Source organism: Lissotriton vulgaris, chromosome 9 (assembly GCF_964263255.1).
Source record: "Lissotriton vulgaris chromosome 9, aLisVul1.2, whole genome shotgun sequence".
In the NCBI taxonomy this organism is placed as follows: Eukaryota; Metazoa; Chordata; class Amphibia; order Caudata; family Salamandridae; genus Lissotriton; species Lissotriton vulgaris.
In genome coordinates this window covers 558,239,955-558,258,527 of record NC_141697.1, presented here as the reverse complement: position 1 = coordinate 558,258,527, position 18,573 = coordinate 558,239,955, and the positions used below count along the sequence as shown (strand labels likewise).

The window sequence follows — 18,573 nt, the reverse complement described above, 5'->3', positions numbered from 1 at the left end:
TCTCTTTTGATAGGTTGATGCTGCTGTGGCTTCCCCCTCCAACCCGGGCTATATTAATCACACATTTACACCAACTATAAGCAATATCCGCTCTCCAGTTTTTCACATAAGACTTCTTTTCACAGTGAAAAATAAAGACGCGAACCCACTCAGCAGATAGCCGCAGTGAATTAATTATGAATTAGCAGATGTTTCCTTCCCTGGAAAGTCGACCTTGCGACAATAGCAGTTTCTCAGGAAAGAAACTAGAACCCCTTCAATTCACTATATAAGACACAATTTCTGGAATCCACTACATTGGTAGGTTGAAAATTGTCACCTTCGCATGTGAACTGAGTTTCTCCCTCCTTTTCTTGTGGTCCTGATCACGGACATCAGCAGAAGGGATTGGAGGATCTCCCTGAACTCAACTTCAGCACAGGGATTTTGGTCGGATATGGAGATTGGTATTTCTTTGAATTGGAGGGCACGAAGGGCTTGTCTGTATGATGGTGTAGTTCTTATCTGTTTAGCTTCAGCGGATGGCTCCCTTAAGGGTGTGGAACCAAGTGGAGGTGACCGTGTTGACTTGATTGGCCAAGTAGACTCGTCTGTCGATCACAATGCCTATGTTCCTGGCAGCATTGGACGGGCGGCCAGCCCAGGAAGAAGGACCCGTTTGATGAAAGAGACCACTTATCTTTTGTCATTGTTGAGTTTGAAGCAAGCAGTAGGAGATGATGGATGGAGTGCTGAAACTTTCCAGACACTCACTCCCAGTCACAGATCTGGGTTGAATCCATCATCATTCTTTAGCTCACTTCGCCACCTCAGTTCAGACCCAGCTATATGCAAATCAGTCCTGACCCTGTGCCTCATGGGAACAGTCCAGCCCGAACTGTCAAGCCAGGTCTTCCTTGAACCGAAAGCAAGCATCCTGGGACCAGTTTCTGGGTAACACCCTCGTCAGCCAGGCTAGCTTGAATCCAGTGGCAAAGTGGCGCAAGGGACCCACGTCTGGGCATACCCTGCCAACTTAGGACGAACAAAGCAAACAAGGAGATGATGGACGGAGCGCTGAAACTTTTCAGACACTCACCCCCAGTCCCAGATCTGGGTTGAATCCATTGTCGTTCTTTAGCTCACTTCGACACCCCAGTTCAGACCCAGATATGGGTCCCTTGCTCCCTTTGCCACTGGATTCAAGCCTGCCTGGCTGGTGAATGGTGTTACCCAGAAACCGGTCCCAGGATGCTTGTTGCCGCTTCAGGGAAGGCCTGGCTTGGCAGTTCGGGCTGGACTGTTCCCATGAGGCACAGGGTCAAGACTGATTTGCATATAGCTGGGTCTGAACTGAGATGGCAAAGTGAGTTAAAGAATGATGATGGATTCAACACAGATCTGTGACTGGGGGTGAGTGTCTGAAAAGTTTCAGCGCTCCGTCCATCATCTCCTTGTGTTTACATTGTTGAGTTTGAGGCAGTTCCTTTTCATCCAGCCTGTTACAAAAGACATGCAGCTAATGAAATGCAGCAAGAAAAGTTTGCCTGGGTAGGGGAAATATCTTCCGATAGGTAGAGAATCAGCTGATTGTCGTTAGCGTAGGAGATGATGCTGAATCCATGGGAACAAATGGTGCTGGCAAGTGGGGTCATGTAGGTGTTGAATCATGTAGGGTTCAGTGAGAAGCTTTCTTGGACTCTGTGGATCAAGTAGGATGCATCGGACAAGTAGAGGGCTAGGCTTACCCTTTGAGTGCATGCTGAGACGAAGGAGCTGATCCATTGTAGTGCCAAACCATGAATTTTGGCCTTGTGGCATTGGATGGGGTGGGAGATGGTGTTGAGTGCTGCAGAGGGGTCTGGTGGGGTGAGTGCAACTGTGTCATCTTTGTCCTAGATTAGGCAAATGTCATTACTGGCAGCAATGAGGGTTGTCTTAATGCTGTGATTAGGTCTGAATTTTGATTGAGGAAGGTCCAGAAGGTGGTTATCTTTGAGGTAGTTGGCCAAGCAGGCGTTTATGATCTTCTCTAGCACGTTGGCTATGATGGGGAGGAGGGAGGTGGGCCTGTAGTTGGCTATTGTCTGGCCTAGGTTTCTTGAGGAGTGGCAGGGTGGTGATGTTTCCAGGAGTCCGGGAAAGTGGCAGTGAAGAGTGATAAGTTGACAATCGGTGTAAGGCCTGTGCAGGCTGGGTGAAGCTCCCTGGTGAAGATCTATGCTGTGCAGACAAGGATCCTATGGGGCTCCTAAGTGGACGGAGCACATTATGTCAGCTGTCTCTATTGTAGTGATGTTTGGTCAGCAGATTATTACGGTTTCCAGGGTGTAGCTGCCGTCGGAGTGGAGTACTCTGAAGATGGGGCGGGACAGTTCGGGGTGAAGTTGTAGATTGTGTTGATTTTGTTCACGCTGAAGAGTTGAATGCAGAGCTCCTGCGATGGAGTGACGTTTTTTGAGCTGACGGATGGGGGATATGAATTCCTTCATGGTGGCGAGGATTTCTTGGGTGTTGGATCTGTTTTGGATCTGTTTAGTGGTGTTTAGGCTTTTGGTGGTTTTGAGGCACTGATGCTAGATCCAGAGGGCTGATTTGTAGGAGTCTTAGTTCGTGTTTCCATGGGAGTGGTGCCACCACCAGTGACAGCAGCTTGCAGTGATGCTTCATGAGCTGGAGGTCCTCTGTAAACTAGCTGGCTTGCTGCCTGGATTGAGTTGTGCAGGTGGTTCTTAGAGAAGTCAGGGAGTCTGAACAGGAGATGATCCAAATGTTGAGAATCCTGATGGAGCACTCTAGGTCGTTGTGGTGGGGCTTTGCGACCGGAACTCGGAGATCAGATGTCCTCAGAGAATTTGTTCCATTGGCGATGGTTTAGGTGTAGATGGTTTTGTGCTAATGGGCAAGTTCAACTCAAAGCAAACAGCAGAGTGGCCCATCCAGGTGAGTGGGGTGGGATGATCTACTGTCATGTTAGAAAAATTGGTGACAGTGTGGTCCAAGAGGTGTCTGGGCACGTGGTTGGGGTCGTAGGTGAGTCATAAGATGCTGAGGTCTTCCATGAGAGTGGTGGAGTTGTGGGTTGGTTTAGGCCTTTAGGGGAAGTTGACATTTCCAAGCAAAATGAAGGAATTGGATGCATGAGCCAGAGTGGTGATGAGGTCTGCGAGAGTGAAGCTGAAATTGCATCTGAGTCCAGGGCGATAGCAGGCCGTACAGTAGAGCTCCTCCAAGGGTTTTGGTGCTTGAGATGCTAATTTTGAAGGCCATGCCTAGTATGGAAACGAGGCCTGAACTCATCCGAGGCAAGAAAAGCCAAAGGCCATGCAAAATGACTATGGGTTAATAAACATGGCAGCTTTTTTAATGCTTTATTGAATAGTTACAAAAAAGCAAAGGTTTGTTGTACCCTCCCGGGTGAAACAGGTACCCTGGTGGCTTCCTATTTCACGATTCACTGTTGGTTGTTCTTATAGGAGGGAGGTCCTAAGTAGTCAAGGAATTGTTAAAATAAAAATCGATATGGTTTCTCTTTATAGACACTTGTCAGTGAGAGAAAATCTAATATATTAGGATTGCTGCGTGGGAAAGTCTAATATAGAATAACCTAAGTAATCCAGGCATTCTTATTGCAGAAAGAGCATTTCGTATGTGAGGTGCTGTACAGAAGTGTGCGTTGTGTGGACGCTGGTTAGAGCCAAGTTGCAGAAACTAGGATGTTGTGGCGAAAGGGGTGTGGGCACATATAATTCAAAGAGTACTCTTATTAGTTTTTTCTACACCTCAACAGATTTTCACTAATATGAAAATCTGTATGTAAGATACAGGGAGATGATTATATTTTGCAAAATTGCCAGATTTTGGGTAATTTACCAAATCGAGGTTTACGTACAGGTTTCAAGTGGTGGTGCATTGTATGATGCGGTGGTCCATGATTGAAGGGTTGGAAATTGGATGTTGAGGGAAGTCTATGATTGAAGTGAGGGTGGTTTGTGCGTGATACTGATACGTGACTAGGCGGGGATAGTGAACCATCATTGAAAGGAACAGTGGTTCATTATTGGAAAGGGATTCTGGGACATTAATGATAGGGGATGACAATCGTCCTGTATACTGGGGGTAGGAAATGTTTATTTTCTAGCACACAACAAAATCTAAATGAACTGTGCAAGTATTTTAGAATAAGGAACACACAAATGAAGCACATTTTTTCTTAATTCTGAAATGTGTTGGTAAAAAATACTTTAATATGATTGAAACAAATCAGTTCACTAGGTGATGCCATTTCCACATGTCACAGTTTGGGCGCTGTATAATTTTATTAGCAAAACTGTATCTCTGTGCAAATGTAATGGTCATTACGATTGAAAATGTGTTGTCTGTAATGACAGTATGCTACCACACCATGACTACTCCACTCAACACCACTGCACTCCGCACCACTCCACTATAAACCACTCCACTGCACTCTACTCCACTCTCTGCCACTTCACTCTGTGCCTCTCTATTCTACTCTCCACCACTTTACTCTATGTCAATGCACTCTGCGCCTCTCTACTCTAACTCCGGCACTCTTCGCCACTGCACTCTGCATCACTCCAGTCTGGGCCACTCCAATCTACTCTGCACAACTCTACAACATTGCACTCTACACCACTGCACTCTCTGCCAATGCTCTTTACTCTGTAGCATTCAAATCTACACTTCTGCAATCGATGCAAATTCACTGTACGCCACTCTAATTTACTCTACACCACTGCACCCTACACCACTTTACTCTCCGCCATTACACTCTACCCTGCACTACTACACTCTATGCCACCTCAGTCTACTCTAAAACAATCTACTCTACGCTCCTGCATGCCACTCTATGCCACTGCACTTATGCCACTTTATCCTAAACCAAAGCACTTTATGCGAATATAGCATGTTACTACCCATTGCTATTACATCACGTTCTATTACAACGCGGTTGTTACAATGACTGCGTTGTTAGAACGTGAAACCTTTACATTGCAAGTCATTAGATCAACTTGCTGTTGTGGGCGCGCTGAATTTAGGAATAGTATAATTTACTATTCCAAATCCAGCTTGTGTAACAGTAGGGATGGTGTTTGAATAGTAAAATATACTATTCCTTAGTTAGAGCATCCCTTCAGCAAGTCGATCTAATGACTTGCGATGTAAAGGTATATCGTACTAACAACGCAGTCGTTGTAACGACCTCATTGTAAAAGTACTCCGATGTAAGGGCAGCGTTTTAAACACGGTTTCACACTTTATGCCAATGCACGCTACACAACTGCACTCTGCGCCACTGCACTCTACTCTGCACCACTGTGCTTTACGCCACTGCACTCTACATCACTGCACTCTACGACAGATTACTCTCCCCCATTGAACTCTGTGCCACTCTACTCTGCATTACTGCACTCTGTCACTCTGTTCTGCATCACTTCACACCACTGAACTCTGCATCACTCCACACCACTGCAGTATCTACCAATCTACTTTTGCCACTCTATGCCACTGCACTTTATGCCACTCTACACTGCACAACTGCACTCTAGTATGAACCACTCTAATCTGCCACTGCATTCTACGACACTGCAATGTACGCCACTGAATTCTATGCCTCTGCGTCTCAGCACTTTACCCTGCACCACTCCATCTATGCCACTGCACTCTACTCTGAAACAATCTACTCAAAGCCACTGCACTCTATGACACTCTACTCTGCTCCACTCCACCATATGCCACTCTAGTGTACGTATCTCTGTGCCACTGCATTCTATGGCAATGCACTCTACACAACTCTGTGCCAATGCTCTCAACACCCTACTCTGCAACACTGCACTCTCCACCACCAAACTCTCTGCCAATCTAATCTGCACTAGTGCACTCTATGCCAATGCACTCTGGGCCACTCCACTCTGCGCCAATGCACTCTGGGCCACTCCACTCTGCATCACTCCACTCTGCATCACTCCACTCTATCCTAAACCAATGAACTTTATGCGAATATAGCATGTTAATACCCATTGCTATTACATAGAGTTCCATTACAACGCGGTTGTTACAATGACTGCATTGTTAGAACGTGAAACCTTTACATTGTAAGTCATTAGATCAACTTGCTGTAGTGTGCGCGCTGAACTTAAGAATAGTAAATTTACTATTCCAACTCCAGCGTGTGTAACAGTAGGGATGGTGTTGGAATAGTACAATATACTATTCCTTAGTTAGAGCATCCCTTCAGCAAGTCGTCGATCTAATGACTTGCCATGTAAAGGTAACTCGTACTAACAACGCAGTCATTGTAACAACCTCATTGTAAAAGCACTCCGATGTAAGGCTAGCGTTTTAAACGCGGTTTCACTCTTTATGCCAATGCACGCTACACAACTGCACTCTGCGCCACTGCACTCTACTCTGCACCACTGTGCTTTACGCCACTGCACTCTATGACAGACTACTCTCCCCCATTGAAATCTGTGCCACTCTACTCTGCATTACTGCACTCTAGTATGAACCACTCTAATCTGCCACTGCATTTTACGACACTGCAATGTACGCCACTGAATTCTATGCCTCTGCGTCCCAGCACTTTACCCTGCACCACTCCATCTATGCCACTGCACTATACTCTGAAACAATCTACTAAAAGCCACTGCACTCTACGACACACTACTCTGCCCCACTCCACCATATGCCACTCTATTGTACTTATCTCTGTGCCACTGCATTCTATGGCAATGCACTCTACCCAACTCTGTGCCAATGCACTCTACGACACCCTACTCTGCAACACTGTACTCTCCACCACCAAACTCTCTGCCAATCTAATCTGCACTAGTGCACTCTATGACACTCTGGGCCACTCCACTCTGCACCAATGCACTCTGGGCCACTCCACTCTGCATCACTCCACTCTGCACCACTCCACTCTGCATCACTCCACTCTGCATCACTCCACTCTGCATCACTCCACTCTGCACCACTCCACTCTGCACCACTCCACTCTGCACCACTCCACTCTGCACCACTCCACTCTGCACCACTCCACTCTGCACCACTCCACTCTGCACCACTCCACTCTGCACCACTCCACTCTGCACCACTCCACTCTGCACCACTCCACTCTGCACCACTCCACTCTGCACCACTCCACTCTGCACCACTCCACTCTGCACCACTCCACTCTGCACCACTCCACTCTGCACTACTCCATTCTATGACGCTTAGTTCTATGCCATTGCACTCTGTCACTTTACTCTATTCTAGTTTTGATAATGTGAGTTCATCTAAAGGTTGTGAAAACAGTTTTGTTCTATGTACACCTTATCAAGTTTGGGACCCTCTTTCTGGCACTAAAATGATCTGGGTAGACGAACCTGGAGTTCCTTGAATTAGATTTGTGCTTATGTCAAACACATAACATAACACAGAAATAAACCTGAGACCAACCAACAACCACACAGTCTGTCTCCTCTTTCTATCTTTCTCTCTACCTCTCCCACCACCTCACCCCCTCCCCGTGTTTAGTGCCCACCAAGCTCTTATAGTGGCATTGGAACCTGTGATCTGCTTGAATTCCATAGGCCAGTGCAGCTGACTCCTTGAACTTTTCAACTGGGATTCGAGCTTATAACCTGCAGGTGACACCGTTTCTGTTTCATGTGCTTAGCCCCCTAACTAGTAGGCTTCTCTTAAGGTGCTTTTATACAATGCAGGACAGTGATGGACAGAGGGAGCATGGCGTCCCTTGTTCTCCTCGATTTGCCAGCTGCGTTTGATACTGTTGATCACAATCTTTTGCAGCAGCGGCTGGAAATACTGGGAGTCAAGGGAGAGACACTGGCCTTGCTCTCCTCCTTTCTGAAGGAAAGGAGACAAACAGTGACGTTGGACAAGTACAAATCGGATCCATACGTCCTCCCATGCAGAGTTCACAGGGATCATCTCTTGAGTCCATCCCTTTTTAACGTGTGCGTATCTGAACTCTCCCCTTTGATCCGAGGGTTCGGTTTTAGCCTCACATCTTACGCCGATGACACCCAGATAGTGGTGGCAGCATACAAACATCAAGTCCCCCCACACTATAGTTTCAGAACTGTATGAGGGAAATAAATAGATGGATGGGAAAACACTGTCTTAAGCTGAATTCTGAGAAGACCGAGGCAGTAGTCTTTGGTAATCTACAACCCAGATGGGACAACCTCTGGTGGCCGGCTGAAATGGGTGAACCACCAAAACCAGCTCAGAAGGCAAAAAACTTGGGAGTTTTGATTGATAATAAACTAGCACTATCTTACCAGACAAATGCCATTGTCTCTGCCTCCCACTTTCTGATAAAGAAACTCAAGAAGATCCTACCTTAGATATCCACAAACTCTGGAAAGATGGTTGTAACCACACTAATTCTGTAAAAATTAGATTACTGTAATGGGCTCACATAAGTATGCAGAAGCAATATAAAAAAAAGCTCCAGACAGTTCAAAATGCAGCTGCAAGACTTCTGCTAAACGTCCCTAAGCATGAATCTGTAGCCAAGGAAATTCGTAGACTCCACTGGCTTCCGGTCGCACAACGTATTAAATTCAAGTCGTTATGCCTAGCTTACAAGGCACTGAGCAACACAAGACCCCTATTTGTTAGAAATCTCTTTGCTTGGTATGAACCGTCCAGACAGTTACGTTCCACAAGTGCTAGACTTATGAAAGTTCAAGAATACGGTCTTCAAGCTGGGGCAGCCAAAGCTTCTCGTATGGCACCGCAAAACTCTAGGACATACTCCCAATGGAGATTGGCCCTTTTACTTGTGTTACACGTTATGTCTTATTTAGTCTACAAGCACTATTTTGTTTAACGAGTTTCTCCTTCTGCAGGCATGACATGCTTTCCTGTAGCATTCAGCGCGCCATGCGCACTTTCACTTTCCAAGCAGCCTGGGACAATGGCGGGCTCTTCCTTGAAATTAATTAGGTCTAGCATTTACAAGAGTTTGAGCTATTGGCAGTGTAAATGACAATGCCTTTTATTTATGTGTTAATTATCAAAACAGATATATAAATGGCTTTGTAATTTACAATACCAATAGCTTAAACTCTTGCAAATGCCAGACATGTTGCATTGCAAATGCTTGTTTTGTTGGGTGCATAAGTGATTGCTGAAGAGTAGCAGACTCAAACGCCTACATTTTCCTGATTAAGCTTGGGAGACCCACTATTTAGGATGTGGTATTGGTTTTGGATGCTGATCATTCTTGTATTGAGGCCTGGTCCATTATTGGTAGGCAAGGTTTGTCCAGTATTGGTCAAGTGACTGGTCCTTAATGATACTTTTTGGCTGATCTGTTCCTGGTAATTAAGTGGTCCATTCCAGATAGAAGTCTCTTATATTATTGACCGGACAAGCTGGCCCTTTACTGATGATGTAATAGTCTTTTACTAGTACAGACCTAGTCCGTTATTCGTCGCAGGTAGGTGTCCAAGTACGTTGATGGCTGAGGAGGTAATACATTATTAGTTTTAGTCACAGAGGATGCCATTTTGTCCAGCAATCTCTTGCAATTGCAAGATGTTTGTACAGCACATGCCTGCATTGGATGTGCAGAGGTAGAAGACACTTCCGAAATGGAGACACTGTAGTAAACTGCAATTCATTCTTATAGGTAGTTAAGCAAAAGGAGCCAAATTCTAACCATGCTGCGAACAATAGATGTTCTTTTTTTCAACACATACCCATTCTAAAAAGTACATTGTGTAGCATATAGATATAAAAAAAATGCTGATTACCAGCATTCAGAGCCATGAAATTGGTGTATGTCCTCTGTGATGCTAAAAGCTTGCCAATTATACTAACGGATTTGCATCGCATTTTGCTAAATTTAACAATTGTCAACTGTTTTTCTGTCAGGTCATTGATAACATACTTTACAGAGTCCTTTAACAGTGTTCCCTTTATCTCCCTTTAGGAAGACCCATGACCAAGTTACCCTCTACGGTGTCTCCTGATGTACCATAACCATGAGCAGCGAGCTGGATGTCTTTGTGGGGAACACCACGCTAATCGACGAGGAGGTCTATAAGCTGTGGCTGGATGGGTATTCAGGTACCTAGGCGGCTTGCGGGACAGAAAAGCATGCAGTTGGAAAACATATATTGCATGTCCTATGATTAACAATACTGAGGGTAAAGTCTCAGAGGCTACAGTTAGTTTTAAAGCGAACCGGGAAGGTTTTCGTTGAGCGTTGCTATAATTCATCAACGAGTGGTACCCTAGAGATAAAAGGCCAGTCCACAAGCAGAGTGATTTGGGTTCTAGTTCACATCTACAAGAGGACTTTTCAAATTGCAATGAGTGTAAATGTTAAATTATCCATATGTATCTAGTACTTAGATCTAGGGGTAAGCTTTTTCTAAGTACTAGCGCTTTTTGATAATAATGGAGCCAAAAAGTGCAATTTACAATGGCATGAGAAATAAACAAACTGTCACTAGACCTACAGGCCATGTATCAAATGAAGTTACTACTCCACTCAGCCTTGTTTAGTATTAGAAGTAAATATACATTGTAGGTGCTCTTTTTATAATTGGTCAAAATAATTGTATGCTTAATTTTCATCATGTGATGCGGTAGAGCAGGGGCAAAGTTGGTCAGGTGCTTGGGACGTGACTATCATGCGTTCAGATGCAAGAATGATATATGACTAAATCTGTCTCGGTTGACGTTTTCAAGGTGGACATGACAGTCAGCTTGCCAATGATGACCTGAGAGCTACTGTGCTCCAAGTCTGTCCATCTTTTGTAGATGATCCCGACAAGTGGCGGTTATGCTCTCATATTGCACAATGCCACACAACAGCATCAAATATTATGACTTTTTAGCTAGCAGCGTTCTACCTCCTAGGACATGTAACTTTATGTTTTCCATTAGAAGTGTTGGCTTCCAAGTCTCTACATGTGAAGAGCCAATTGCTAATAAGCCTGCACTATCTGCCGGTAGCTTGATCTGACACGAGACCCGTTGAAAGATATGTGACTTCCAGCCCTATGAAACTTTGGGTAGGTTAGGGAGAGGCAGTCATATATTAAATAAAATGCAAATAATGTTGTTGACTTTACTTGTCAGACGAGTGTTGCCTTAGGAAATGCATGGATGATTATAATTGTATACCTACGAACACTTTAAGTATTAATTTCCAAGATTTTCATACATGGACTGATTTAATTCCTTAGCAGGATAGCAGCAAGGTTGCCATAGCTGGAGACCTTAATTACTGTAATCCCAGTACTCTATCATGGCTATTTGAAAGCCTATTTTGGTGCCTCCTTTTTTCCTAAACAGAAAACAGCATGTTTTTGTTAATAAACAGAAGATGACCATGACTTGTTAAATAAATAACAGCCAGGGGACAATATTTTCATCTAATTTCTTAAAATGAACTGTAAAACATGGGACATATAAGCATTTAGGCAATCCACTCCATAACAAGAAAAAAACTGCACTTTAAATCAAGCCATCCCAGGACCATGGAGCTTTTTATTCTCTCAAATCCGTTTCCATCAGTGTGTCTTTTATCACCGTAGAGTTAGACCATTTGTTTAGGAAAAGAGGTAAGTAACTTTCATTCTCTTTCACTGCAACTTGTTTTTGTTCATGAACACTGAAAAGATTATTGATTATGTTTCTTGCCATAAGGTGGAAGCCAATAGTTGTAGTAGTAAAATATATTTATTTAAGGCCTTATTCTATTTAACAAAAGTACACAATTCTTAAATACTCATTTGATTAAAAGAAAATTATAAAACTTTAAGATGTATTATTTACAGCCGTTAAAAATCTTCTTACTGCACAAAGCACATCTAAAAATAAAAATCTTACTGCATACGCACACAAGTTTATCTAATACTAGCAGCCCGCCCCAGCGTTGCCTGGGGCAGAAGGGGGCTGCATTTTTACCCCGGGGCAGAAGGTGGCTGGGGCAGCATGTTCTCCGACTCCCGCCCGGACTCGAATGAAGTTAAGTAGCAGCCCGCCCACCCCGCCTCCCGCCTCGCCTCCCGCCCGGACTCTATAAACATTAAAGCCCGCGCGGTGCACCCGCCGACTCCCTCCCGCCTCCCGCCCCAGCAACGTACCTCTCACTGCCACTGCTCCTCCGGTTCTCGCAGCTCCTACCGGCGCTGTTGTCCTCCGCTCTTCCTGGTTCAGGTCAATGCCGCTCCTCCCCTCACGTCGCTCATGTCGTCTGCTCTTCCTGGTTTTGGTAAACGCCGCTCCTCCCCTCACGCAGACGTCGCGGCCGGCGCTAGTTGCAAGGGACTACTTTTTAAAATGTATTAATATTTTAAAAAACGTTTTAATTTGATTTTTATGTAGCCTATGTCCTTCTGCTTGCCCTGAGGTTTTCTAAGATGTCTTGGGTGTGTGGATTGGCGCTGTAGTTCCCGAGTTTACCTTGCCTAAAGGTGCAAGTTCTCTCTTTATAATAGTAGTATAGATTTGAGCAGCACTGGTTTTAAAAAACAAAGCCTCGAGGATAAAAAATGTAACTAATCTAACAATATATGTACATTTCTGCACATTTCCCTCAGTCCTCAACAGCAAATCCCCTTGGCGTCTAATAAAAATTCTAACTCTTCCCAGCAAGCATATTGTGACTTGGCGTCTTATAAAAATTCTAACTCCTCCCAGCAAGCATATAGTGACTCAAGCCTATTCTGAATTTTTATATTTCATTACGCATTGCTGGGTTTGGTAAATCTGCTAGCTTTAGATATGTTGTGGGATCCTACCATAAGTCTCACAAGGAAAGCATTGGCCTCTTCATTCTGAAGCAAATAAATTAGGTCTCTTGATCTTGATTCTGCCACACCCTTTCAGATAATTCCTTCATTGATCAAAATGAATGGGGCTTCTATTATAAAATGTTGAAGCTTAAATATCTGGCAATCACAAGCAATTGTGCTCTTGGCCATGTAAAAGATTCACATTTATGATCAAACACCAGAATTTTTGTTTTTTCCATAGTGAAGCTACCTTTTTTTGCATCACAATATCTATTAAATACAGTTAATTTTCTTTGAAGCCAAATTTGTGTCATGCCCTTTATCGCTAGTCATCTGCATGAAGTAGACATGGCCCGTGATGGGCCCCTATCCTTGAAGAGAATACATTTGGCATAAGGCTCTTTCAGATACTCCATCCAGATTTCTTTAGGTACCATACACCTGCGTACATTTATTTCTTCGCCAGAACCATTCTGCACTAGTCTCAAAAATTTCAACACATCCATTGTCAAAGTTACTTTTATTATTTGCTCCCAATTGAAATGATAACATTTAGTCTTATTCCTGTTTATCAAGGCACTGAAGTCAGCGTTGGTTTCACAATGCTCTTTATTCACCCTATCATCGCAAAATAGGGCCTTTTTTTGGTCGAATCTTACGAGACAGAACAGCTGTCTGGGCTGATAATGACATCTTGGGGACATCCGGAAGCTTCCCCGAAAATGCATTCTGCCCATTCGCATTGCGGTTTGTAACTGACATTTGCTTCCTTTCTATTTTCTGGCTGAATTTGTTTTAGGCTGCCTAGCTTGAGTTCATCCCTTCCATTGTCCAAACCCTAGTTACTGTATTCTTGTACCAGTGCTCGATCTCGGTAAACTAGCCGTTCAATCTTGTTCTTATTTTGTCAAATTTGAGGCCCGATACCTGGCTCTATCTTCCTGAGCGCTTGGTGTTTACTTATCTTTTTCTGACTTCAAAGTGAAAAGATTTGAGGGACAATCATGCTGGCTACTGGGGGTGTGCTTGAGGAAGGCTGTGTGAGGTTATTTTTTTTCCTAGCATACAACAAAATGCAAATGTCTGTAAATGAACTGTGCATACATTTCAGAATACATCAGATTTAGAAAAAGCACAAATGAAGCACATTTTTGTAATTCTGAAGTGTGATGGAAACAGATATTTTAATATGATCAAAACAAATCAGCTCATAATTCAGCGTTGTCATTGGTTTTGAGCGTCTGGTTTGATGCTCAATCAAGGAATGGGGGCCTGGGCTTGTTCTCCGTGCAGGCTGTAATGCAGCCTGCATGGAGCAGTGGGAAAGTGCTCATGACTGGCTTGTGCGGCCAGAGAGGGCTGGCCATACAGTCACTGCGCATATAAGAGTGGACAAGCCACTCCTCTCCTGCTCAAAGAGCAGAGCAGCCCTACCCACCCGTCCGCAAAGGAAACATAAAATGATAACTTAGTTATTATCATTTTATATTTCCTTTACTTCACTGCTCAAAAGCAGTGGGGCGGTGCTCCTCCACCATAGGTGAGGAGCCGCCCCTGACACTAGTCCACTTTGTGACACTCCACTCTAGGATGCTCTACTTCATTAAACTGTACTACACTCAGACACTCTACTCTGTACCACTCCACAACATACTACTCCACTCTGACGCTCTACACAAGTCCCTCTATGCCACTTTATTTTATGACACACTACTCCACTCTACGCCACTCCACTCTGATACTCTATGCCACTCTATGGTGCTTGACTCTACAACACTCGACTCCACTCTATACCATTCCACTCTCCTACACTACTCCACTCTGTGCCACTCCACAACAATCTACTCCGCTGTACGCCACTTTACTCTGCAACACTCCACTCAACACCCTCTGCACCAATCTACTATACTCTATGCAACAGCACTCTACTCCCTCCACAACACACTACACTACTCCACACCACTCTACTCAACTCAAAGCGAATAGCTCTATATAGGCAAGACCTATTGGCTTTTCCAAAGCTTGTCTGATATTACTTCCTCATTTTTTTAAAAATCTTTGCATTGACCTATAAACCATAAAGTTTTCTTTTTCAATTTTCTGGTCCCGTTCGTCGTATTATTAATCTTTGTATTCAGATTGACTTTCAAACAATCAACAACCTTCATTATCACTTTATTATACCAATCAATAACATTCATTTTATTTACCCCCAAATTCTCCAAATCCGAAGCACCATGAACCTGTCTGAGTTATACTGAATGTTTATTATCTTTTCCCAATTGCTAACCACCTTGGGAAATAGACTTGCAATGGAATACCTTCTTCATTGGTCATCTTCTAATCTAATGATGCACTCCGAGGTAAATGATCACTTGCATCTAAATTAACTACCTGGAAATCGATAATCAACTCAAAATGTCAAGCTTGTTTACAAAAATATTATCTATTGGACACCTTTAGTAACCTGAATGAAAGTTTGCCAACCAAGAATATCTGGTTTAAAACTACCATTAAATCATATAAAGCCCTAGTCCACCAGACCATTTTGATTTATCACGTGCTGCCCTAAATCTAACGCAGTATTGAAAAAACGGTGTAGGTATATTATACACTGACAGTAAGTCAGCCTGAAATCTGTCCTGCTTTGAGCTCAAGTGTAAATTAAAATCTCTCCAAAGAACAATATATTAGGAAACATGAAACATATACTTAAATCAACATTAAAGAGTTTATGCAAATTCTTATTTTTTTAGTTGATGGCAGAGTTATCAGACTAAAAGTACCAGAGTCATCAAGAAGATAAATGTATCATAATCTTATGCCTTTTTTTTTAGCTCTCTCCTACTATCAACTTGAGCGTAGATAATTCAGCAGCTGGGATAGAGAGGATGAAAATGAAGGTAACATCAAACAGCTTAGGGAAAAAGGATGTATTGATTCTCCTGACAGATCTTTGCTTCACTATGGGAGAAAGCTTCTAAGTCACAATGGTGGCAAAATGTGTTTGGAGTGGTGCACCTAGTCTCCTACCATATGTCTCTGACATGCCGATTATTGGAGAATAACAAAGGTTGTGTCTTAGCCTGGTAGAGAGTACCTTGACCCCAGAAGGAGGGTGGGCCTCCTGCTAAGTTTGGAAATGAGCGAAGAATTTGGTTCAATGAAGGTAAAAATGCATTGCTTGTTTACAGCCTCATATCAACCTTTTCTTCAACATGTTTTACCCACTTCTGAATAAGCAGTTAATTTTATTTCCAAGTTACTATAAATAAGGAATCTATATTTTGAGTTCAACCAATTTTAAATGTTAATAAACCACCACACTGTAATCTTTGAATTGGATACCTAAATTTACAATTTCCCTATTATATGACAGCATTGCTCAATCCTTCAAGCATTTCCCGTGTCATCTCAGGTAGTACGGGTAAACAATATGATAATAGCAGTGCTTTGGCAGGTGGAAGAGTGGGGAGGTCACATCACAGTCAATGTCACATCATCAGCAGAAAGGAGCAAAAGATTACCAAGAGGGCAAGTGAAGGCAGCATCTGTTTGAAGGTGTGATGTGACCGCAAGCTCTGGCTAGTTGGGATGGGACTCTGATGTATGGCATATTGAAGAGCCGCCTCATCCCTCTCTTACTGTGCTGTCTTTATGAATTTAAATACACTGTTTGCATGCAAGCCAACATTTGTGACTCCCAAGAACATAATTGAGATATGAAGTTGGAAGATTTAATGATAACCAGTTTAAGGAGGTGTATTTGTTTTCGGGGGATGCAAAAACAAAATATAAACAAAAGTAATGGTGAAAAAACTCAGTGTGACCTCTGAAATAGGGGGGGTCGACATGAATGATTTTTATGCAGTACTCCATAACCATTTTAAGGAGGTGTATTTGTTTTCGGGGGATGCAAAAACAAAATATAAACAAAAGTAATGGTGAAAAATCTCATTGTGACCTCTGAAATATGGGGGGTCGACCTGAATGAGTTTTATGCAGTGCTGCAGTTGAATTGAGAAGAATAGGGGGTAAAATAGTTCCCCTTATTCGCTTATCAAGCATCACTTATAAATAACTGGCCCTTTGAGACAGAGTATGTTTGGAGAAGAAAGGGCTAGTCTTAAAGGGAGGAAAGATAGGATATCGAAAACCCCAGAGTCCATCTTTGTTTTATTGTCTGCACAAATCTGTTACCCTTTATCAGGAACACTCCTGAGCTCCTGGTGTGCCGGACTTGGAAGAGACATATGCAGTAGGCCACAAGTCCCAGAATCCCCTGTGTTCTTTCCTACCTACTTGGGGATTTGCGGAATGGGGCTTTACCTGCCTGTTCTGAGTTTTTATTTTCCTGTGTGTGCTTCGTGGTTTTAGATTTCATTCCAGACACTGTGTTAGAGGACTCAGTTTCCATCGCTGTGGCTTTCTATGTTGCTGCCTTTGGCTGTGACAGCACGGGCGGGCTATTCCGTGGAAGAACAGGTTTTCGGTTCCTGTCTCATATGTTGTAAACACCTCTCTTCCTGCCAATGATTGTCTTGGCCCTGATGTCTTTTCCTCCTGTTAATGTTTTGCTGTAATTTGCGCAGAATTGTTCGAGCTTATTGGCCACACTAAGTGTTTTTGATCAGGGTGACGCTCTTCCTTGACACTGAGGCACTGCACTTGGCTGGGCCGCAATCCTGCCAAAGTTATTTTCTAAAAATTACTGACATGGAAAATGGTTTCCTGAGTTTGAATCCGGTCACGCCCATTGCACAGAATCACTGGACTTGGTGCTTGTTCGTGGGAAGGTACTAATGTTTTTTTGGTTTCAGGCTATGTAGGTAGGTGGTTGTGGCATTAGATATGCAGTTGTGATTATGTCATCTCTATGATTGCCATACTAATCTGGAAAACTTGATCATGTAGCTGTTAGCAAGAGTGGAATGGAAAGTCTGCATGGGGCTTTATCCCTCATGCCCTCAGCACTCTACAAGATGATGAGCTCCTCAGGGGTACCTCCGCGGGCCTTTCCGTTCCTTCCATGCTAACTGGGAAGGATTTATTTATTTATAAAGTTTTATATTGCGCGAACTTGATCCCGAAGGATATCAGAGCACTTTACAATTTGAGTCAATTAAATAACTTCCCACCCTATTCCCCTATAAACCCACATCCCACTATGGAACTAAAAATGCTAAATTAGAACAAAAACACCAGACAAAGCACAGACACCAGCGACGAAACCAATATGGATGAATGGTAAAACAAGTAATGTGCTACTAAATTAAGCTCTACAAACACTGGTGCATTTTTAAATGCTAAACCGATAGTAAGGAGGAACATAAATACCTTCAGTCAAGTGGCCGTGAACTTGTTCACATTTATTGGTTTTCCTGTGAAGACTGTTGAGCACACAGTCTCTGCCTAAGCTGTATGTGACAGAGCAGAGGGAGCACAAGACAGCATTGGCCCACTGAGTTATTCTACACATAATACAACAGCAGAGATTTTACTCATCAAACAAATAAGCATTTGAAAACTACACCACCTCACGTCAGAGATGGCCTTGCAACAATACAAATGTTAACTGTGAATGTATTTTGTAAAAACTGCCTCTGACAAACTTTTGTGGCACTGAAATGTGTAAACACAAGAGGTACTGATTTCCAGAATTTGGGAAAACATTGGAACGCCTAATTATAAAGTAATTGCTATTTCTTCACTCCTTACTGTTATGATGTAAAGATTCCGTCCTCTCTTTGAAGCACTTGTTGGTCGATTCCTGTCCACGTGTGTGAACAGATGCCAGCGT

General features: G+C 43.3%; 1 protein-coding gene across 2 annotated transcripts in view; it reads left to right on the top strand.

Annotated features, from left to right (window-relative positions):
- The window catches only part of FIBP (FGF1 intracellular binding protein), a 155,001-nt gene that overhangs the window by 25,080 nt on the left and 111,348 nt on the right, over positions 1 to 18,573 (top strand). For both annotated transcript variants that reach the window (XM_086938077.1, XM_086938078.1), the window contains one exon: positions 9,956 to 10,092. In XM_086938077.1, coding sequence (XP_086794203.1) covers positions 10,008 to 10,092 — 85 coding nt within the window. In that variant the 5' untranslated portion in view covers positions 9,956 to 10,007. The remainder of the gene's footprint in view (positions 1 to 9,955; positions 10,093 to 18,573) is intronic.